Source organism: Onthophagus taurus, chromosome 1, assembly GCF_036711975.1.
Source record: "Onthophagus taurus isolate NC chromosome 1, IU_Otau_3.0, whole genome shotgun sequence".
NCBI classification, from domain to species: Eukaryota; Metazoa; Arthropoda; class Insecta; order Coleoptera; family Scarabaeidae; genus Onthophagus; species Onthophagus taurus.
Window position 1 is genome coordinate 40998148 of NC_091966.1, and position 24944 is coordinate 41023091.

At 33.7% G+C, this 24944-nt stretch overlaps 3 protein-coding genes across 8 annotated transcripts in view; 2 read left to right on the forward strand and 1 right to left on the reverse strand.

Annotated features, from left to right (window-relative positions):
* Window positions 1-3229: 3229 nt before the first annotated feature.
* On the forward strand, window positions 3230-5278 carry LOC111420210 (double parked). Its single transcript, XM_023053153.2, has 2 exons — window positions 3230-3908; window positions 3960-5278. The coding sequence occupies exons 1-2, from the start codon at window positions 3328-3330 to the stop codon at window positions 5152-5154; spliced, it is 1776 nt and encodes a 591-aa protein (XP_022908921.2). The 5' UTR covers window positions 3230-3327; the 3' UTR covers window positions 5155-5278.
* A 1360-nt stretch (window positions 5279-6638) lies between these two features.
* Window positions 6639-24944, forward strand: part of LOC111420207 (Glycogen binding subunit 76A) — a 55589-nt gene continuing 37283 nt past the window's right edge. For 4 of the 6 annotated variants that reach the window (XM_023053144.2, XM_023053149.2, XM_023053147.2 and 1 more), the window contains exon 1: window positions 18246-18471. In XM_023053144.2, the coding sequence (XP_022908912.2) occupies window positions 18450-18471 (22 nt within the window). In that variant the 5' untranslated portion in view covers window positions 18246-18449. Of the gene's footprint in view, window positions 6824-18245; window positions 18472-24944 lie in introns of those variants that run through there. The other 2 variants (XM_071201367.1, XM_023053145.2) reach the window with 2 other exon arrangements.
* On the reverse strand, window positions 12927-14601 carry LOC111420209 (divergent protein kinase domain 1C). The gene is made up of 2 exons (XM_023053152.2): window positions 14318-14601; window positions 12927-14174 (listed from the first exon to the last, which is right to left on the reverse strand). Exons 1-2 carry the CDS (start codon window positions 14486-14488, stop codon window positions 13110-13112), a joined length of 1236 nt encoding a protein of 411 aa, XP_022908920.2. The 5' UTR covers window positions 14489-14601; the 3' UTR covers window positions 12927-13109.

Consider the following 24944-nt stretch of genomic DNA (forward strand, 5'->3'; position numbering starts at 1 on the left):
CCAAACTTGTGACCAGCAGCTGTTTTCCTAGACTTGTGTAAGGCGTTTGATGTGGTTGATCATGCTATACTGCTTAGGCCCGTTACTACCATCTTTTGGTTAAGCTATCTAAGGGATTATTACCACGGTTACGTCTATTTTACGCGCTCTGATTGGCTAGTAGATGGGTTTATCTATAAGATAAATTTAACTAAAAGATGGTAGTAATGGATCTTAGTAAGCTGGAAGCTTTGGGAGTTCAGGGATCATCACTGAGAGTTTTTAAAAATGATTTAAGAAATAGAAAGCAATACACTGTCTACAATAATGCTACTAGCAGCAAGACTCATATCAAGTATGGAGTACCCCAGGGATCTGTCCTCGGTCCTCTGCTTTTTTTTAATATATATAAATGATATAACCAATTGTTGTATGCATGGTGATTTGGTGGTTTTGTTCTACAGCGGGTCTATGGACAGTATCTTTTCTGATGCTCAGTGTGATCAGGACACTGTTTGCTCTTGGGTAGATGAAAATAATATTCAATTAAACAGCGATAAATGTACATATATGATCTTTAACAAAAAGGCCACTACGAAAAGGCATGAACTTATAATCTCTGGTATTAGGTTGAGTGAAGTTACAAATAGTACCTATTTGAGCATTGTCTTAGATAACAGATTAACGTTTGAATACCATATAAAAAAAAGTTATAGATTGAGGTTGAAGTTGTAATTTAGTTGTAGATTGAGGTGCTGTTTTAGTCCATTCTGTCTTCAACGCTATTTTTAAGTCGATTACATTTCTAATATCGTAATATTTCAATTTTTTCTTGAATATTAACAATAGGATGAAGATCTGTGCTTTGTGGTGGTGTTTTGAGGTGCTCTGAACAGTTGTACACGAGCCAAAGTCTAGAATCTAGCGCTGTATGTTTCGAATCATTATCCTATTGAAAGATAAAATCTCGTAAACATCCTAATTTTTCTGCATATTGCTCAATTTGTTTTTCAAAATGTTTATACACCCCTTCGCAATCAATATTCCATCTATAAAATGAAGATTTAGGACTCCTGCTGCTCATAAACATCCCCATATCATCACCAAACTTCCACCATGTTTGAACGTAGTGACGGCAAAAATATAAAAATTAGTGTTGCAAATAAAAAAGGTATACCAGATTCAGGGATTAAAGAAAGAAAAGCTGATAGGGAATGGATTCGCTTGTTTCTCTTCTGACATCCAACAAAGCTTAATCCTACTAGCCTTTCATATGCTACAGCCTTCAACAACATGCTTAATGCGGTATAAATTTGAACCAAGCAAAATTTATAATGTTGACAAAACGTCAAATACAACTAGCAACTAGAAAGACGAAAAACATTTTGGGGTCAGAACAGTGAATAAAATTGATGATAAAAGCAACCAGAAACTTTTCTTGATACTGTTATGTCTTCCCATGCCAGCTACCCTTGAATTCTCAACAATACAAGAGAACAAATTATCTTTTCAGTTGACTGCAATCAATATAATGTTTTATAATATTTCTATGTAAGTACTTCCAAAGATTATTTCTATCCTTTTGAAAATGGTAGGTACTTGTCACATTTTATTATCTATTTCTTTTTCTTCTTCCTTTGGCTCTACAGCCTTTGGTGGGTTTTGACCTCCTAGCCTCTCTCCACCACATCATCCAAGCATCTTTTATGAGGTCTTCCTCTAGATTTTTTCTCTGTTGCTTTCCATTCTGTAAGGATTTTTGCTCTTCTATCGTCTTCTATTCTTTTTATGGATCCCAGCCATCTAATTCGTTGAAATTTAACAACTCTGCTTATGTCCACATCACCAACCAGGGCATTGAGTTCAACATTCATTCTTCATATTCCATCTTGTTTAGTTACTAATTGGTCCAAGATACATTCAATATTGTTCCAAGGTAAACCATGTATTGTACTTTGAAACAAATCACATTTTTTCTTTCGAAATGCTTTTTTACTCATAAAATGAAGTATTTCGCGAATGCAACTATGAATTTTATCACTTAAAGCATTGCAGAATCAATTTAAACCAAGAGATTTGATTAATAATTAATAAATATTGAAAAATTACCTTTAGAAATAAAATGGTTCAAGGTACAACACCTAACCTAATTTTTGCTTTTACTCTTCTATGTGAAATAAATCATCTAAAATATTTGAAATTTCTACTACCATTCTTGAGTAATTCGTTGATATAAAATCGTACACCATCTCGCACAACAAACTCAGTTTAATAACGCAAATAAATCTTTTTAACTCTTCACATTAACCTAAAAACATCATTTGGTTCATTTGAATGATAGAGGGCGCTGTAACATAACCTCTTAGGGTTATGTTTAGGTTTTAAGTGTTAAGAAAATAAATTGCTTTAATGTAATGAATCTTGTATAAATAATTCGATTGAGTGAGGAAACTCAATAATTAAATAGATAAGTAATAAAAACGTTCACTTTAAATTATAATTAAACTTTAAACTAATATTGTTTGTTTTTGTAGGTTATGTTGTTGGATCATTTGTCATCGCCTACTTTGATTATTTTATTATTTTTTTAAATTAATAGGTATTTCCGATTAATGAAAAACGTATAGAGTTAAGCAAAATGAAAATGTAAATGGAAAATCAAACATAATTTTATGAATTTAAACTATAATTCCCAACTTTAAAATTAATCCAATTAAATTTAATAGAAATTTTAATAAGAACTGTCAATTAAAAGTGAGGTTATACCCGAATTTATAAAATTTCTATTATTATTAATTAAAGCAAATTCCAACAGTAATATTAGCTTAATAAAGTGAATTTTAAATAATTAAATTTATAAACTTACTTTCACTGTGGAAAATTAACTTTTGGTCCTCAATGAAATTCTATAATTTATTAAAAGTTTGGGTTTAGAAAACACTTTGGAATGTGAATTAAACTTGATAAATACTTTTATATCGTTTACAGTTAATACGTTTCTAATGTATATTCGTAATCTGTTTTCACCCGAAATAAGTAAACACACCCAAAAATTTATGAAACTTTATAAACGTCATTTCCTCATCCTCGTTATATACCAATAAAATTCTAATTTAAACGTTATTAACAACGATATTTACTTTAAAAAATGATACATAAAAACCGATTTATTCTTATATAATTGAAAAAGTGGGGTATTTACTTTTTAATGTTGGCCGAGTCAGTTGAACCAAAACCGTTGCTAACTTCACGTCGTACTTAAGTTTCGGAGGGAATCGTAACGGTTTTTTGGTTAGTTAAACGTTAAAGGGACGTGTTAAGCGACATTTTATATTTTACAAGAAAATAATGTCTCAGCCTTCGGTTGCAAGTTATTTTAATACGCGTAAACGCCAAGCCGCGATCGATTCCTTAAAACAAACAACCCCGAAAAAGGTGTTAATTCTTGATCAAAACGAAACGGAAATTAATAAACAGCATTTAAAGGGACACCATGATGAACCAAAAATCATCGTAGTCAAAGAAACAACTAAAATCACCAAAAAGGGGCAACGAACCACACAAAGAACCCGTAAAAAAGATGATTCCATTTCAAATCAACCCGATATTAAACAATTTGTGCAAAATATTTGTGAAAAAACCGAAATTAAAGCGGTTGTTGATCGGGAAGCGGAGCTCAAAACACCTCCGGGTAGTCCTGTAATTATAAACGCGATGGATAAAGTTAAAGTAACAGGAAAAGAGATTAATTTTAACGAGATTAAGCAGAAATTATCGAGGAGTTCTCGTTTGGCGGAGTTAAAAGCGTCATTGAGCAAATTTAAGGAGAAAGATGCTAAATTAAAGGAAATCGAGAAAAAAAATGAGAAGAATGAGATTCATTTAAACTTAAAGGAGTTCAAAAAAATCGAATTGGAAGTTTGTTTGAGGTAATTATTTAATTTAAATGTTATTAAGTTTATTAAATTATTTTTTTGTAGCCCAACGAAAACTTTGTCGCCTCAAAAACAATATTTGAGCCCCAAAAAAGATACTACGGCGCGTAAAAACCTTTTAAATCTTCTTTCACCAACGAGAAACGCCGTTGCTTTACCCCCCAGTCCGCTTAAATCAGAGAAAGAAGAATCATTAAGCGAATCGTTTACTTTACCCTTTAAATATAAGTGCTTATTAGAAATATTTAGAGGAATTGATATTGCTTGCCAAATATTATTTAATCGCAAAGAAACAATCACATTTAGAAAGTTAAAATCAGCTGTGGAAGAAATGTTGAAAAGGAATTTGTTTGAAAGGCATTTAGCACAAATTGCGACGATTTATCCGAAAGCGTTTAGTTTTGTTCAAGAAAAACTTCGAGTTTTTGGTTTGGGTGTTAAAGAGAATCGATGGGAGTTGGTTGTAAAGCCGGGGGTTGAAGAAAATATGTCTTCTGATGTTTTATTAGAAAGGAGGAGGAAATTTAATCGATTATTAATTGAAAAAGTCCATCAGTATCATGATGAATTCTTAAAATCTGTTGGATTAAACATAAATAAAGAAAAATTGAAGCGATGGCACCCCGAATTTAGTTTAGAAACTGTCCCTGATATCGAATGTGAAAAATTACCAGAACCCCCCCAAGAAAATAAAGTAACAACCGGAAAAGAAGTCCTTGAGAAAGCTAAAGATTTATTTAAATGTAACTCTCGAATGGAAGCAGCCTTACAAAGATTATCTGCTCGAGAAACCAAACAGGTTGAGATTAAAACACCATCAGAAGATATTAAAAATCCACTTTTAAAAGGAATTCCAAAAGCTATCCTAGAAAAAGTGAGACAAAAACAAGCTGCCAAAGCTTTGGAGAATATGACTCGATCAACTGCCAAAGACAAAGAGGTTCAAATTTATAAAAAATTACCGGAAATTGCGAGATTAACGCGAAACATTTTTGTATCTGAGCGCAAAAACGTTCTTCCTTTAGAGGTTGTTGTCGAAAAGTTAGGAAATAGTTGTAGGACTTTTAATACTAAAACTGATCTTGAGGGTCACCTTAAAGCTTTAACGAAAGAAATGCCTAATTGGCTCATTCTCCACGAGATGAGACAAAGCGTTTTTGTTAAAATTTCGAAAGATATGGATTTGAGTGTCGTCATAAGTCGATTGGAGGCGATTACAAAGGCGAAAATTGAAAGTTAGAGGATGTTTTTTTTATTGTGTCACGAATTTCGTTTTTAAAAGAATTATTTTAAATGTGTGTGGATTTTTTAAGACTAAATCTTGTAGATTTTTTTTTATAAAATAAATTTTTTAATTCACTTTATTTAATATATTTGAATGATTTTTATTAAAAATTATAAACGTAACAATTTCTTTAATGCATCATCAGCAATATAAGTATATTTGTAGTTCCTAACACACTGGCATAGTTTTTAGTCCTTTTTGATCAATCAGCAATTCAAATCTCTCCATTTATTGTATATTTGTAGCGCATCTTGCACTCGAATTATTTTTTATATCAACAATGTTGTATCAACATTGGTTGTGTAATAATATAACCTAAGCCTTCATTATTTTTTGAAGTTTTGCATAATCGTATTAATCCTAGGTGAGGCTACGAATAATAATTATAGAAACCAGTTTTTGTATTAACAAAATGTTGCAAATATGTTAGAATTCATTATGTATTGTTAACCGTTTACCTTTTTTATTGTATTTAATCCATGTAAAGTCGATACGAAGTAATTTAGTAGAATTTTGACAGTGACATAACCTCAAATTTCATTTTTCATTAATTTCTTATTGTAATTCATATTTGTCCGAGTGAAACCATTGAAAGCGATAATTTTAGCATGTCAAGAACGAAACCCATCCATCATATGGGAGTTTTGATGAAGAATTGGACGAAAATCCATAAATTAAATATTTGAATGCATTTTTGAAGCTGGACGTTGAAATCTAAAAGAAAATGTTCCGAAATCAGCAAAACAAAGTTAAAGCAATAAAACTACAACATTTCATGCATAAATATTGTTAAAATAGAAATTTAAATAAGTTTTTATAAAATTTAATTCGTGACATTTGACATTTCGAAGTTGGTAATACTGGTGAAATTTAAATTACGAATTTCAAGTTTATGAATTTAACCAATCAGAAAACGTTATTTAAAACGTTCTTGCAATAAACAAACGAAACTTTAAGGTTAGAGTGTGATTTTGAACGTTGCAAGGAGCGCACGCTAATTTTTGTCCTCGATCATTTTAAAAACCACAACAAAAGTTAGGTTACTTGTCAATCACCATTGTGACATAACATCAAAAATAGAAAACTTATTATTTGAATACGTTAAATAAGAAGAAAAGATTAGTCGAATTAAAATTAATCACCTTTAATAAATAACAAGAAAATTAACTGGTTCCTGATCCAATTAATCCAGTACACCATTCCGAAGAATTATCCCAATCTAATCAAGAATCATTGTTTCCGATTTCTTTGAAGAGTCCAAGTTTCCTTATCCGAGAACATCAGTAATCTACAAGATAAGCTAAGTTATAATTTTCAATTTCGTTATTATTCGCTTTTTTTTTATTTATTTTAATTTTCGTTTAAAATTTCACTTACCTTGAATATGATTAATTTGAGTTATTATTTTGTTTGGTTATGTTCTTACAATTTCATTACGTTTAGAAGAAGAAATATACCACACAGAACAAGAAACAACAAGAAGAAATCGTCCACAAATACAGAATATAGAAATCTACACATAGAATAACAAATACATCACATACGACAAGAAGAAATCTGCCTTATATAAAAGAAAAATCTACTATTATAATTATAACTAATCATCATAAGAACTGATTTTTGGGTGAGTAACAGTTGTTTTTATTCCTCATAAATTGCTTCTTCTATATTAAATAAGGTTTCATTCAAAATGCCAGATAATAATGTTGGCGAACGCAAAATTTTTCTAATGTACAAAATAACAAAGCCACATACAATCTGGTGATTTCTAATTTACCATTAAATATGATTTCATCAGTTATTGATGTAATTAATAGTCCACCAGATGCAAACATATCCATTTCATAAAAACACTTTAATTGAAAGACTCTCACTTTTATCAGGTTCAGAGATGGAAAATCAAAAGCCATCTGAATTCTTTCCAGGTATGATTGTAACTCTAGGTGGGTCTCAAGTTGTAAGTCAAGACTTATTATTAAAACTTTGGAAGAGGAGGCTTCCATACACAATTTCTGTTGTCTTGCTGGCTTCTGGAAAAAGTGATCCACTAGAATTGTTGACAATGGCAGATAAGATTTGTGATTTTTTAAATTCCGGTCCTTATCCTTCATTAAAAGTTTCTGAAATTACACCTTGCAAAATTCACATTCAACGCATGATTTGCCTTTGTTAAATAACTTTCAACAGAGCGTTGAAGATATAAATTCTTTATAACAGTGTTGTTCACATTGTCGTTTCTCTTTTTCTCGAGAACGTTCAAATATTTGCAAATTTCACCACAGATATGGTACCAAAGCTTATAGTTGCGAAGGTACTTGTAAATTCCATAATTTAATAAAAAATGTACAAGCTACATCCAATTCAAATTCAAAAAACGAAAGTTTCAAGAGTTGAAGAAAATATGTCTTCTTATGAGATTAAAACACCATCAGAAGATATTAAAAATCCACTTTTAAAAGGAATTCCGAAAGCTATCCTAGAAGAAGTGAGACAAAAACAAGCTGCCAAAGCTTTGGAGAATATGACTCGATCAACGGCCAAAGTAATACCAAATACGAATTGCGTCTGGTGCAATTTAGCTGAAATTCTTGGTGTTGCAAAAAGAACAGTTGAGATGGGAAAAATTAAGAAGAAAACCCAAGAGAAGTACAACATAAAATAAAAATTACAGATGAACATCACAGTTTCTTTGAACTTAAAGTTGAAGAAAATCCTAAAATCATACTTAAGCAGTATTGTTTACAAAGTTTGTGAATGTGTAAAATTTGGAATAAAGATATACTAATGTGCACTTAAACAATGGACTTTATTTAATACTAATTGTGCCTTGACCGGTTTCGCCTTTTTTTTAAGGCATCTTCAGGCAATTTGACGAAGCCTTCTGTCAATTAGTATTAAATAAAATTAAATAAAGTCCATTGTTTAAGTGCACATTAGTATATCTTTATTTCAAATTACAACACAATGGTCAGCAAAGAAAATCAAACCATTTGTGAATATATGTCAAATGTTGAATAAAAACGATGTTGCCAATATTTTGAAATCATTTGAAGAAAGTAAAGAGCATGCTTTGAAGCCATTGTATTACTAAATCCATTAAATCAAGGTTCAAACCTTACTCAAGAACAACAAGTTGACGCGATGATGGAGTTCATATACAGGGTTATATACATAGGCAGGTAGGTATGGATGATTTGAACGTGGCGCCACGCAAGGTGTGGAGAACCTTGGTGGATAAAGAGTGGGGGGTATCTGTTTGTCAGGAGCCGCCATTTAGTTATTAGTAAGAATGGAGACGTGGTCGAGTATCAACCTCAATACTGTATGGTTTCAACAAGATGGGGCGACATGCCATACATTGAGAGCAGCTATGGAATGTTTAAGGTAGACCTGGACGCCTCATTTCATTGCGTGGAGATGTGGTGTGGCCTTCTCGATCACCGGACCCTGTCACCTTGTGTTGTATAATTTTTGTAATGGCAACATTCAAGCTACACATTGAAAAAATAAAATTTGAGTTTCGTTGAAAAATGAGTGTATAACTGTTATTTCAAATCATCCATACCTCTCTGCTTAACCCTGTATAAAGTAGCCGCAGATATGAACGTCTATTCCCTTGAAAATGTTATGACAGATTTAGCAAATTATCACTCAAAGCACAAATTATGGTCCTAAACAGTTCCGGCGCTAGCAAATGAAGTGCCAGGGTGCGGGAACCGGAGTGGCGCCCCCCCAAGCATTTTGGGCGGAATGCGGGGGAAAAATTAAAAATTCATTTTAATTTAAAAAAATTAAAAAATGCATTTTAATTAAAAAAATATATATAATCAAAGAAATATAAATAAACTTAAAAAAGACTGGAATAATCATAATCCATACTTTTCCATCCAAAAATTTAAGAATTATACTGGTGAAAAGCCAAACTTAAGGGAATAGTCGGGAGTACTCCGGTCAGAAGGTTAATTTGCAAGAAAAAGTCTGAAATTGCAATAGTTATAAACTAGACTTCAGCAAAAAAACAGGAATTACATTGTTCAAAGTCCACATGAAGTTTTGTCCACTGTTCAGAGAAAACAAAAAATTGATTATAAACCAAACATGATTTTTCATGGTAATACTTATGTGTTCAATAAAAGAATGCGAAGAATATGAACAAGAAACCACGACTTGTCTTGTTATTGCACAGGACAGGAAATCACCAATACGGAAACTTTGCCAATGCAGGATAAGCACAAAAGCAAAGTAACAGCTGCAGAAATGAGGTACTGGGTGGTACAAGATCCGTATAGATAATAAGAGGCTCCCAAAAAGATGATGATAGACACCCAGAAAGAAGTAGCTGTCAGTATCAAGAACAAAACATACATAACGTTGGCAGAAGACTAGATACTGCTTCTAAAAAACTAAATACTGCTTTCTGAAGACTAGATACTGCCGACAGGTCTAAATACAGCGTCCGGAACACTAAATACTGGTTTCTAAAGACTAAAATTGCTTTGTGGAGACTAAATACTGCTTTCTGAAGACTAGATACTGCTGATAGGTCTAAGTATTGCAAAAGAAAGATAAGATATTGTTAGAGAAAACATACATAACGTTGGCAGAAGACTAGATACTGCTTCTAGAAGACTAAATACTGCTTTCTGAAGACTAGATACTTCCGACAGGTCTAAATACAGCGTCTGGAACACTATATACTGCCTTCTAAAGACTAAAATTGCTTTGCGGAGACTAAATACTGCTTTCTGAAGACTAGATACTGCTAACAGGTCTAAATACCGCAAAAGAAAGATAAAATATTTTGGAGAAAACATACATAACTTTGGCAGAAGACTAGATACTGCTCCTAGAAGACTAAATACTGCTTTCTGAAGACTAGATACTGCCTACAGGTCTAAACACAGCATCTGGAACACTAAATACTGCTTTCTAAAGACTAAAATTGCTTTGTGGAGACTAAATACTGTTTTCTGAAGACTAGCTACTGCTGACAGGTCTAAGTACTGCAAAAGAAAGATAAGATATTGTTGGAGAAAACATGCATAACGTTGTCAGAAGACTAGATACTGCTCTGGGAGATTAAATGCTGCTTTCTGAAGACTAGATACTTCCGACAGGTCTAAATACAGCGTCTGGAACACTAAATACTGGTTTCTAAAGACCAAAATTGCTTTGTGGAGACTAAATACTGCTTTCTGAAGACTAGATACTGCTGACAGGTCTAAGTACTGCAAAAGAAAGATAAGATATTGTTGGAGAAAACATGCATAACGTTGGCAGAAGACTAGATACTGCTTCTAGAAGACTAAATACTGCTTTCTGAAGACTAGATACTTCCGACAGGTCTAAATACAGCGTCTGGAACACTATATACTGCCTTCTAAAGACTAAAATTGCTTTGCGGAGACTAAATACTGCTTTCTGAAGACTAGATACTGCTAACAGGTCTAAATACCGCAAAAGAAAGATAAAATATTTTGGAGAAAACATACATAACTTTGGCAGAAGACTAGATACTGCTCCTAGAAGACTAAATACTGCTTTCTGAAGACTAGATACTTCCGACAGGTCTAAATACAGCGTCTGGAACACTACATACTGCCTTCTAAAGACTAAAATTGCTTTGCGGAGACTAAATACTGCTTTCTGAAGACTAGATACTGCTAACAGGTCTAAATACTGCAAAAGAAAGATAAAATATTTTGGAGAAAACATACATAACTTTGGCAGAAGACTAGATACTGCTTCTAGAAGACTAAATACTGCTTTCTGAAGACTAGATACTTCCGACAGGTCTAAATACAGCGTCTGGAACACTATATACTGCCTTCTAAAGACTAAAATTGCTTTGCGGAGACTAAATACTGTTTTCTGAAGACTAGATACTGCTAACAGGTCTAAATACTGCAAAAGAAAGATAAAATATTTTGGAGAAAACATACATAACTTTGGCAGAAGACTAGATACTGCTTCTAGAAGACTAAATACTGCTTTCTGAAGACTAGATACTGCTGACAGGTCTAAGTACTGCAAAAGAAAGATAAGATATTGTTGGAGAAAACATGCATAACGTTGGCAGAAGACTAGATACTGCTTCTAGAAGACTAACTACTGCTTTCTGAAGACTAGATATTTCCGACAGGTCTAAATACAGCGTCTGGAACACTATATACTGCCTTCTAAAGACTAAAATTGCTTTGCGGAGACTAAATGCTGTTTTCTGAAGACTAGATACTGCTAACAGGTCTAAATACTGCAAAAGAAAGATAAAATATTTTGGAGAAAACATACATAACTTTGGCAGAAGACTAGATACTGCTTCTAGAAGACTAAATACTGCTTTCTGAAGACTAGATACTGCTTACAGGTCTAAATACAGCGTCTGGAACACTAAATACTGCTTTCTAAAGACTAAAATTGCTTTGTGGAGACTAAATACTGTTTTCTGAAGACTAGCTACTGCTGACAGGTCTAAGTACTGCAAAAGAAAGATAAGATATTGTTGGAGAAAACATGCATAACGTTGTCAGAAGACTAGATACTGCTCTGGGAGATTAAATGCTGCTTTCTGAAGACTAGATACTTCCGACAGGTCTAAATACAGCGTCTGGAACACTATATACTGCCTTCTAATGACTAAAATTGCTTTGTGGAGACTAAATACTGCTTTCTGAAGACTAGATACTGCTGACAGGTCTAAGTACTGTAAAAGAAAGATAAGATATTGTTGGAGAAAACATGCATAACGTTGTCAGAAGACTAGATACTGCTCTGGGAGATTAAATGCTGCTTTCTGAAGACTAGATACTTCCGACAGGTCTAAATACAGCGTCTGGAACACTAAATACTGGTTTCTAAAGACCAACATTGCTTTGTGGAGACTAAATACTGCTTTCTGAAGACTAGATACTGCTGACAGGTCTAAGTACTGCAAAAGAAAGATAAGATATTGTTGGAGAAAACATGCATAACGTTGGCAGAAGACTAGATACTGCTTCTAGAAGACTAAATACTGCTTTCTGAAGACTAGATACTTCCGACAGGTCTAAATACAGCGTCTGGAACACTATATACTGCCTTCTAAAGACTAAAATTGCTTTGCGGAGACTAAATACTGCTTTCTGAAGACTAGATACTGCTAACAGCTCTGAATACTGCAAAAGAAAGACAAAATATTTTGGAGAAAACATACATAACTTTGGCAGAAGACTAGATACTGCTTCTAGAAGACTAAATACTGCTTTCTGAAGACTAGATTCTGCCTACAGGTCTAAATACTGCAAAAGAAAGATAATATATTGTTGGAGAAAACATTAAAAAAGCCGCCGGCGCCCTCTTTTAGGCGGCGCTCGAGTGCAGTGCACCTCTTGCACCCCCCGGTAACGCCGCTTTTGGTCCTAAAGCTTCCTCTGGAATCCACTCTATATCTCCAGTTTCTTGGTGGAGAGCTTGTGCGGTACAATGATGAAGTGTTGATCTAGAAATTCAAAGTTGGGCTTTTGAAACTGATTCAGATATAGACTCATCACAAACAGCAAATAAATATGTATTTTACTGTTTTACACGAAATTTAAACTGTGTTAGGCTCTACTCTACAAGATCTTTCTAATGAGCTATTAATCATTCAAATCGATGCACAAACAATAAAGTTCTTTTATGGATGGAATTTATGGCTAACTTCACACGGATGAAAAAATTTTAATAAGAACTATCAATTAAAAGTGAGGTTATTTTTTATTTGTTTTTATTTATAATCACAACTTATAAACAATTTACAAAAATTACAAACGTAACAAAACCCTATTTCCCCACATTTTTTTAACGCATCATCAGCAATATAAATATATTTCTAGTTCGTAACACACTGGCATCATTTTTAGGCCTTTTAAATCACAATCGGCGAATTTAAATCATTCCATTTCCCCATTAACAACCTCCTCCATTTCAATCAAAGTATTATACAATCTTTTTTTGATATCTTCCGATGCGGCAGTCCTCGGTTTCCCTAATTCCATATCAGGATTAGAACATTGTCTCAAAATCGCAGCTAATTCCGATGGGGTATGCGGCACCATCAACAACCCCGGCACCAAAATCGTCTTTGACATTCTCCACCCTAAAAAAATTTTCTCGCAAACTATTTGAAGGTTATTATTAGTGACTTGAGTGCATTTTTTCGTTAATAAATTACAACGTCCTCTACAATCTAAATATTCGCAATCGGAGTCATCTCGGCAAGATGAAATCGATGTTTGTAGATAACCGGAAACTATTGATTTCGGATGTACGCTCATTAAATCTAAAAATTTAATTTTCGTCCTCGATTTAGTAAAACCAAAATGTTCCGTTCTAATATCGCATAAATGATAATGCTCGTGAAACCCATTTTCTAATTCATCTAATAACTCGATTATTAACAAGGCCGTTTTAAGACGTGCACCCCAATCTTGTTTATCATACTTTATCGTCCACATCGATGAAGTGTCCAATATTGGATCGAGTTCTTCAACGGCGTAATAAACACCACAGGTTCCTATTAATTGTGGAAAAACGTCTCTTTCGATGTATAAACTTGAAATTAAATATTCGTTGTCTTGTAATAATCTCCATAAAATATCGATTTCTTTTTGTCGGCGCCCCAAATTGATTTCTTGGTAATTCGGTTTTAATCGTGATAATTTATTCGCGCTTTGTATTGTAATGTTAAAATTTAATTTGTTGTATACGATCGCTTGGATTGTTCTTAAAAAATCTTTTTCGCTTGGATATTTTAACTTCCCATTATCGTACCAATGAATAGAGCTGGGGTTACTCGTAATCTTTTTAAAAACCATCTTCGTTTCGTGCCATTCAATCGTAAAAACACTTAATTTATTTGATAAAAAGTTCTCGCATGATATCGTTTTTACTTCTTTTGTTGTACAAAGCGGTATGCATAATGATCCAATTGCTAAATCTTTTAAAAATAAATCGCACTAAAAAATAAATAAATAATTTTGAAGTTTAATGTCACTTTGACGTTTCAAATAATTTGAGAGAAAAAATTAAGTTGGTACCACTTGAGTTACGTCAAAAAATTTTATTGATTTTATTAAAAAGAAAATTAATTTGCACTTACGACAGCGTTGATTTGTAAAGGGGCCTCGATAAAAATGCAAATATAATTCCATTTGTACACAAAATATAATAAAACGCACGTTATAATTACGGCTATATAAAAATGGAATCTTAATTTGTACGAAATCCTGCGTAATCTTCTAAAGAATATTTTCCAATCTCTCATCCTCATCACGATTAAAACTTTGTGAGTATCAAAAGGGGTTGTTTTAAGACATTTTGGATGGTTTTTATGGGTTTCTTAGGAGGTTAGAAAAGTGGTGGAGTGAAACGTCACTGGGGTTGTTTTTAATGGGGGTTATAACCTATAAAATGCGCATGCGTCATTTTCCGGCAATAAATTTTTATTAAATTGTCTAGTGGAAATGCCGCAGTAAAAAGATAAATAAAAAGAAATAATTAAAGGAATTAACTCGATTTTTTAACAGATTGAAGATAGGCGCGTATTGTTTGTTATGAAATGAAGTTTGCTAAAAACTGAATTCATTGGTTTTTTATTTCTTTTAAGGAAAAAGATAAGTAAATCAATACTTTTTAGATAAAAATGTTTAAATAATGAGTTGGGCCCGTTTCTTATTTACTTACTTAATAATCTTTATTATAGTATAAAATATGTACAGGGTGGTTCAAATTCGATGTCCGAATAGGCTAACTCGGAAACTATAAGAGTTAGAAAAAAAGTAGCTTACATGTCATGATCTCGTTTTTTGAGAAACTGCTAAAGAACTTTTGGTAGTTCCTAAGAAAAACGATCTTCATGGTAAAAAACAGTGGCGAGCAGTGGTTGATTTTCGAAAGCTGAATGAAAAAACAATATCCTCAGTTCATCCGTTACCAAACATCACCGAGATTTTGGATCAACTCGGAAATTCAAAGTTTTTCAGTTCATTGGATCACCAAGTGCGCATGTCACCTTCGGATAAGCATAAAACGGCTTTTTCCACGGCATATGGCCATTATGAATTTAATCGTATGCCATTTGGACTCAAGGGACTCAAGGGAGCACCAGCTACTTTTCAAAAATTGATGAATTCTGTATTAGTAGGGTTACAAGGAATCAAATGTTTTGTATTCCTAGATGATATAATTATCTATGGGAAAACACTTCAAGAACACAACCAAAAATTAACTGAAGTATTCGAACGATTAGAAAAAAGTAATTTACTTACTACTTATTAATACTAGTAGTTGTAGTCCTACTTCTACTTACTTATTAATGGAACTAAATATCTTGTTCAACTTTATTTCAACAAAACTGCAAATCAACGACCTGAAGAAGTTTGCCAGATACACTACAGGGTATGAAGATTTTTAACAACTAACAATTCTTGTGTTAGTTTTAGTGATAGTGATAGTGTAAAACTAGATAGATTTACCCAGCCACATCGTAGATCTTGCCAAACACTGCTTCAATAATGCTTAATCGTTAACAGAAGCCAGACACAAACCCAAGTTATGGATTCGCTACGTCGATGATATCTTCGTCATTTGGCCTTTTGGAAAAGAAAAGCTCCATGACTTTCAGGAGTACCTAAATACTAGCATCCAAAAATCCTTTTCACCACAGAAGTAGAAGAAAACGGACAGCTTCCATTTCTCGACGTGTCCTCGTAAAGAAATCTTCCAACAGGCTCCAGAAAACCCACACACACAAATCGATACCTCAACGCCCTTAGCCAACCCAACCCATCATCACCCTTCACAGATACAGTCAGTCGCCAACTCCCTGATTTCAAGATCTATTCAACTAACGGACAACGAAAGCAGAACGGAGGAAATAACAAAGGTACCTATGGCATTTTCACAAAATGGCTACTCCAGGTATATGATAAAGAAACCCATCGGCCGACACTCCAAGCCTCGGGATCCACCCCTACAAGACGAGGAGACCCAACGTTGTACTACCCTACATTAGCGGAACAACTGACCGCATAGAAAGGCTTCTACAAAGACATGACATATCCACCATTTGAATTTATTCCATCCCCTGCGGCTTATGTGACAAGAGCTACGTGGGACAGATCAACAGAAGAATAGCCGCCAGAGTGGAGGAACACAAGTTGAGCATCCGCAACAAGCAGTTCACATCTGCTCTCTTCCGCCACCATCTGGACACAGGATACACCATCAACTTTGAGGGCTGCAAGGAAATAGCCAACGTTCCACACTGGAGGACCAGACTCATCCGCGAGTTCATCGAAATAGAGAAGAACGGTACCCTCAATAAGAGAGATGACGTTCTGCACTTGTCAGCCACTTGGAAAACAGTCCTACTCTGTCCCCGATCCAGAACAGCCTTCCTGAGAGATGAACCATTAAGCTCCGGACAACAGGTCAATGAACTCTCCGCAGGACTTGCGACATCTGGTGGAGAAACCCCAAAGCCGGTAACTGCCAGACGGCAGGTCAATAACCTCTCCCTACCACCCAGGTGGAAAAACCCCAGGGCCATCAACCGCCATGCAGGCCAATCACCTGTTCCTACCACCCATAGTTGACGTCACGTCTGACATCACACCTGTCGTCAACTTCCCCTATTTTTTCTGGTTCACGAACTATTTCGAAAATGTATTTTGGTTGGTAACGTAGATTGCAAATTGTGTATGGTAGCACCATCTAGTGGATTGTTATAGCAAGTAAAATTCCGTCTTTATTTTATACCTATCAAAAAATCATACCCTGATGACAGCTAAACGGAATGTTCCTAGGTCTAGTGTTAGTTCTAGGGCTAGTATTAGTCTAGTTTTATATGTTTCTAAACTATTAAACTCTAAAATATTATTGAACTCATTTATTAAAACTCCCGTGACAGCAAAGTGACGTTCGGTTGATTAAACAAAAAGTTACTATATGTAAGTTTCACAGTTATTTTGGCGATTCACCGCGGTTCATATTGGCAACAATGTTCTTCTTCTCCTTCTTAAAGTTTTGGGTCGGTAATGAGATTTGGAAACGAGTCCTTCTTTTCTCAGCCACTGTCAACAATCTTTTTTTGAATTTTATAATTTTAAGGTTATGTTTCGATTTAACGATTAATTCTCAAAAATATAATATAAATATAAAATAAATGTAAATTATCTAGTAAATACTTTAGAAATTGGATTATTAAATTGCTGCTTATAAAAAACACAGGTAAAAATTACTGCAACTATATCAACATTACCAACCTCAAAAATCCATTTGACGTTTATATAAAATTTGACATCACGTACTGTCAGGAAAAATAATAGTAATCTGTGTTTACTAAGGTGCAGTTTAAAATGTTCTTCACCGTTCGGTTGTCGAACTGCAGAGGTAACATATATATCTACTTTTGCTTTAATTTTTCTAATTGTAAGTGGATTTCTACGGATTTTGCATACTGTATGTAATAACAAGAATTTAGGAATGTCAAATTGACGTTTTAATGACATTGACAGATGGAAAATAGAAAATGGAATGAATGAGTTGAAATATAAAAGTTTTTTGATAACTTTTAAGTAAATTAAGATATTTTGATGATTTATATCTCAAAGAAAAGCCCAATTGATGACAAATCAATAAGAATATGGTACATTTCAACAAAATTTGTCTTTAAAGATACCTAAATGTTGTCAAAAATAAAATTACGTTTCATTTAATACTACTATAATATTTTAGTATTTCCTCACAAGTTAAAGTTAACTCAAATAGATATAAACATAAATACAAGATAAGAAAGTGGTAAAATTCTGGATCGTTCTAGAAAACTCAATTACTTTCCAGAAATCTAAATCAAAAATATAAACGAGAATATTACATTAAAAAAAAAGTTAGATATGATTTTTCTCCCTTCAAAAAGGACGAAGAGAGGTCAAAGAAAAAAAAATCTTTGTGGATTTGCCGGTAAGATATCGTGTGGGCCATGAACGTCGTATTCCCATTGATGAAAGGGAGGGGAGCAACGATCACAACGCACTAGATGTGGCTTTGCTCGCGAACCGTTCGGGTGGCAAACTCGATGTGGACGCGACCTTCTAACGCCCTTGCAACGCGAGTGTCGTGCAAAAAACCAAAATTATTACATTAAAAAACTCTACTCTTCCTCCCCTTCTTAGGGACAGAAAACAGAACATCACAACGTTTTTTCCTCTTCTAACCCGGCTCGAAATTAAATGGTAAATCACGAAAGTTGTGGTAGGTTGCGATGTTGTTAGTTATGATAAATATTTTGATGTGTGCGCGATAAGAAGTCTATGTATAAATTGTAATTATGATAAAAATGTTTGGTTTTACAATAATAATTATTATTATTTTTTTATTTAAAATTGATTCAATATATTTAAAAATAAATACAGTGGAGTGCAAAGACTTCGAAACTCGTTCCCGATCGCTATTTATAAGTCCGAAGAGCGAAAGCCGGTCGAACGATGCGAAATTTGTATGAGAATGGTGTCGGGTTATTGTAGTTTGTATACGTTGTTGGATGTTTAAATTGCTAACAATTGTGAGAGGTCAAAAATTATATTACTTTTAATTGAAAGAAAGTTGCCCAGACATCTATTTCAGATTCTATTTTCGTATCATTTTTATGTATTGATTTGTATACAATTAAATCACCCGGTATGTGTGAAAAGTTAGGTTAGAATCGGTTATCTAATTTAAGCGAAAATTAACTTAAAATTTTAGATTTGCTTAAAATTTTACGTAAATATCAGTATATTAAGTAAAATAATGATTAAATCAAATTGAAAAATAGTGGCGAATTAGATAGAATTCATTAAATTTTCTAAAATGATTTAAAGTGAGGTTAGGATTCTTAAAAATGGAAATTGAGGTTAAAATTGAGTAATGATTGGAATTAATAACATTAGACTTGATGTAATTGGGTTGAATAGCCTAAAATAAGGTTAATATATTCTTAACTTGTCTTTTAAATTACTTGTTGCAATCTTCAACAATATGATGAAAGTAATTATGTATTGATTTGTATAAAACTAAATCACCCGGTATGTGTGAAAAGTTAGGTTAGAATCGGTTAACTAATTTAAGCGAAAATTAACTTAAATTTTTAGTTTTGCTTAAAATTTTACGTAAATATCATTATATTAAGTAAAATAACGATTAAATCAAATTGAAAAATAGTGGTGAATTAGTTCGAATTAATTAAATTTTATAAAATTGGTTAAAGTGAGGTTAGGATTCTTAAAAATGGAAATTGAGGTTAAAATTGAGTAATGATTGGAATCAATAACATTAAACTTGATGTAATTGGGTTGAATAGCCTAAAATAAGGTTAACATATTCTTAACTTGTCTTTTAGATTACTTGTTGCAATCTTCAACGATATGATGAAAGTAATTATGTGTTGATTTGTATAAAATTAAATCACCCGGTATGTGTGAAAAGTTAGGTTAGAATCGGTTATCTAATTTAAGCGAAAATTAACTTAAAATTTTAGATTTGCTTAAAATTTTACGTAAATATCATTACATTAAGTAAAATAACGATTAAATGAAATTAAAAAATAGTGGTGAATTAGTTAGAATTTATTAAATTTTATAAAATGTGTTAAAGTGAGGTTAGGATTCTTAAAAATGGAAATTGAGGTTAAAATTGAGTAATGATTGGAATTAATAACATTAGACTTGATGTAATTGGGTTGAATAGCCTGAAATAAATAACATTCTTAACTTGTCTTTTAGATTACTTGTTGCAATCTTCAACAATATGTTGAAAGTAATTATGTATTGATTTGTATAAAACTAAATCACCCGGTATGTGTGAAAAGTTAGGTTAGAATCGGTTATCTAATTTAAGCGAAAATTAACTTAAATTTTTAGATTTGCTTAAAATTTTACGTAAATATCATTACATTAAGTAAAATAACGATTAAATCAAATTAAAAAATAGTGGTGAATTAGTTAGAATTTATTAAATTTTATAAAATTGGTTAAAGTGAGGTTAGGATTCTTAAAAATGGAAATTGAGGTTAAAATTGAGTAATGATTGGAATCAATAACATTAAACTTGATGTAATTGGGTTGAATAGCCTAAAATAAGGTTAACATATTCTTAACTTGTCTTTTAGATTACTTGTTGCAATCTTCAACGATATGATGAAAGTAATTATGTGTTGATTTGTATAAAATTACATCACCCGGTATGTGTGAAAAGTTAGGTTAGAATCGGTTAACTAATTTAAGCGAAAATTAACTTAAATTTTTAGATTTGCTTAAAATTTTACGTAAATATCATTATATTAAGTGTTCACGCACGCTCACAGGGGGAGCTTGTCCGCCCCGCGCCGGTATGATTTGAGTTGGGTCATGCGCGTGCACCGTTACCCCCGATACCTTTTAAAAAACCGAACAATCACTCTTATCGTTTGACTGTCGGGCGATAAACATCGTTATATATTGTAATTATTACAATAATTTATAAATTACTTCTATAGTGTATATTAAAATTAAAACCACAAGAACAACAACAAAGGTAAAAGTAAGATCATTTATTTCTTATTATTTCACCGAATTCAGCACCTTCCTCTTTTCGTTCCCGATTTTTTATCGAGCGAACATTGGTCCTTCGAGCCGGATTCTTATTCCGTTTATTCTTAGGTTCTTGTTCAGCTTCTTCCGCCAGCGTACGTTAGTGGGCCTTCTGGTGATACGATTTTTTATCGTATTAGAATTAGGTGATCCGGACGTACGACGCCGCTGTTCGAGATTTTTCCACTACAATTATCCACGTTACTTCTTTTTTCATTCCTTTCAGCCATTTCGATCCGAACCACATGGTTCACATTTGGTCTCTTGGGGAGTAAACAAGAAGATAAAAACTGGATTTTCTTTATTTTTCAAAATTTTATTAATTCCGTTCCATTTTTTCTACACACGTTTTCATTTTATTTATTTTGCCGATATTCCCTTTGGAATCATCCATCCTATTTTCTTGATTTTCATCAGAATTAATTTTATTTTCCTTTTTGTCATATTCCAGGTGGAATCATTTTCTTTCTATAGAATCCATTTAGTTTTGGAATCATCTACTTTTTATTTTATTACTATCTTTTCTAGAAAAAGGGGATTATCCTTTTCATTTTTTCTGTGCCACTCTTATTTTTTATTTTTTTTTTTCTCGTTAACGATGTCAAAGAAACTCGATAAACTGATCTTGCGTCGTAACACTCTTTTAAGCCGCCTTTCGGAATCGATGATAGCTGGTCGTGATCTTCCCGATGATCCTTTTGAACATGATATTTTTCTTCAAAGAGCCCAAGACTCTGAGGAGATCTACAAAGAATTCAAATTACTACACAATCAAATCATCGGTCTGATAACCGATGAAGACTTTGAAACTCACGATCAAATTCGTAAAGAAGCTGACATTAATTTTTACACCATCAAAGCCCTCGTGCACAAATTAAATCTAGTTTCTCAAAAACTGTCAGAGTCAGCCTCGTCTATTGTAACGCCAAAACTTAATAAATTAATATTACCAATTTTTGATGGCAATCTTAAGAATTGGCCTACATTCTTTGATTTGTTTAGCAGTATGGTCCATGATAATTCTTCTCTCTCTCCCGTGGCAAAACATCAATATTTAATTACGTCCCTGAAAGGTGAGCCTTTTAATTTGTTGAAAGGGCTTCCGGCCACCAATGATAATTACATAATCGCCTACAATACACTTAAAGGGCGTTATCAAAATAAACGCCACTTGGCCACTCTGTATTTTAACGAAATTCTGAGTATTAAGGCTGTTTCCGAAGAGTCTTCTGAATTTTATCGTCTATTAATTGACACATTCAGCGAGAATGTAGAGGGTTTTCGGACCCTTGGTTTTCCTGTAGATGAGTGGGATTTTTTATTATTCAATTTATTACTTCAGAAACTTAATCAATCTACCAAAACTAAGTTTGAAGGAGAACACACGTCTTATGAAATACCCACCTACAAACAACTTATGACATTTTTAGAAAACCAATCAAAGGCTTTTGAATCTGTTTTACTTACTTCTCAAGATAAAACATCTCTCAATCGTCAAAGGCCCCTGTCAAACATTCGTGGAAAGACCGTAATGAGTTTAAACTTTGAAGACAATTCATCAACATCTAAATGCATTTTATGCTCCGATAATCATTCTATTTATCGCTGTTCATCATTTAACTCAAAATCACCATCTGAGCGTCTGGCTCTTGCTCGACAACACAATCTTTGTAGAAACTGCCTTAATTCAAAGCATTCTACCCAAAATTGTCCCTCTTCTCACCGTTGTCGTGTATGTCAACAACACCACCATTCGTTATTGCACTTTGAATCTCAAAAGAGTTCCCCTGTTCATGTTGGCACCACTGATTGTAATCTGAAACATAACTCAATTAATGAAACGAATTCTTATGTCATTTTGCCTATCGCATTTTTGCATATCAGAGACAAATTCGGAAAGTTGCATCCCGTTAGAGCCTTAATTGACTCGGGTAGCATGTCAAATTTCATAACTGACAGGTTATCTAAGAAGCTTCGTCTCCCTCGTACCTTTAATTCTTCTCTAGAAATTAAAGGTCTTAATTCAATGACATCCATTTGTAACAAAGGTTCGGTTAACTGTTTCATCCAACCTTGTCAATCACAAACACCCTCCTTTGAATTTAATGCTATCATAACACCCAACATCTGCTCTGATCAACCGTCATTATCATCCATTATAAGGTCTCATAGTCATTTAAAGGGATTAAAATTCCCTATGGAACATAATTCCAATGTAAGACAAATCGATTTATTATTGGGTGCAGAATTGGTCCCGAAGATACTCACTGGTGGGCGTGTACTTGGGGAATCTAGTGATCCGGTTGCCGTTGATTCCGTCTTCGGGTGGATCGTGATGGGACGTTCAAGTTCCTCTTCTGGAACTTCCATAGCTACATGCTTATCGACAACGGAATCATCTCTCGATCATTCAATTCAACGCTTTTGGGAATTAGAATCAATTCCCAAAGAAGCTTCCTTAACCACAGATGAAAAACAATGCGAACGTCATTTTGTGGAAAATTATAAGCGTACTGTTTCTGGACGCTTTGTCGTGTCATTACCCTTTAAAAATGATAAACAAGTTTTAGGTCACTCTTATCAAATTGCAGTAAAACGTCTTACCTCCTTAGAGTTTCGTCTTTCAAAAAATTCCTTAATGCGTAAAGAGTACGTACAATTCATGAAAGATTATTTGGAGTCTGGTCATATGTCTGCTGTGCCGCCCCCTAAAACGCCGTTATCAGAAGCTTATTATATTCCCCATCATTGTGTCATGCGCACTGACAGTCCTTCTACAAAGTTTCGAGTTGTTTTCGACGCTTCTATGTCAACGTCCAATGGAAAATCTTTAAATGATCTCCTTCATGTAGGACCTAAACTACAACAGGACATTAGTCAAATTTTATTGTTGTTCCGATGTTATCCTTTCGCATTTACCTGCGATATAAAGCAGATGTACAGACAGATCCTTATATCTCCAATGCAAAGGGACTTTCAAAGAATTCTGTGGCGATTCTCTCCAGACAATCCAATACAAGAGTATGTGCTTAATACGGTAACTTATGGCATCTCCTCAGCTCCTTTTCTTGCCCTCAGAACACTTGTAGAATTATCAGACATCTATCATCAGGAATTTCCGAGAGCGTCCAAAGCCCTAAAACATAATATTTATGTTGATGATATTGTAGTTAGTAGTCCAACAATAGAAGAAGCACTAAATTTACAAGAAGAATTAATAGCTTTATTAAAAAAGGGGAAGTTTGAACTCCGTAAATGGGCCAGTAACTGCCCTGAAATTCTAAATCTGGTTTCTGAGTCCGATGTCCAACAACCTATTTCGCTGGACTACGACGAAATCAATTATATAAAGGTTTTGGGTCTCCAATGGGATCCCTGTACAGATGAGTTTAGATATTCATATTCAGCTAGAACGTCAAGTTGCACAAAAAGAAACATCCTTTCTGATGTGGCACGGATTTATGACCCGCTTGGCTTTTTAACTCCCTGTACATTGAAGGCCAAACATTTTATTCAACAATTGTGGCAAATAAAAAGCGATTGGGATGAAATCGCCCCTTCATTGATGGCCTCAAATTGGAATAAATTTAAATCTCAATTGGAACTATTATCTGTAATTCGTTTACCTCGATTAATGATCCCAGACAATTCTAGTTCTCTTCAACTTCACGTCTTTTGCGATGCTTCTCAGGTGGGCTACTGTGCAGTGGCGTATTTGCGTAGCCAATATTCCTCTCAAGTTGTCAGCACTTCCTTTGTTTGTGCCAAATCCCGCGTAGCCCCATTGAAAGTCATATCGGTTCCTCGCCTTGAGCTCTGCGGAGCTACTCTTTTAGCCGATCTGGTTAAGAATGTTCTTGAATATCTATCACCTACAATAAAAATAGATTCTGTTACTGCTTGGACAGACTCTCAGGTAGTGCTAAATTGGATTAATTCCGAACCTTGTACATGGAAAGTGTTCATCGCAAATCGCGTCAGTCATATTCAAGAAATTGTTCCGTCGGAGTCATGGAGATATGTTCCGTCTCTCGAAAATCCTGCTGATTGTGGCTCGCGGGGATTTTATCCTGGTCAATTGTCAACATTTGATTTATGGTGGAAGGGTCCATCTTGGTT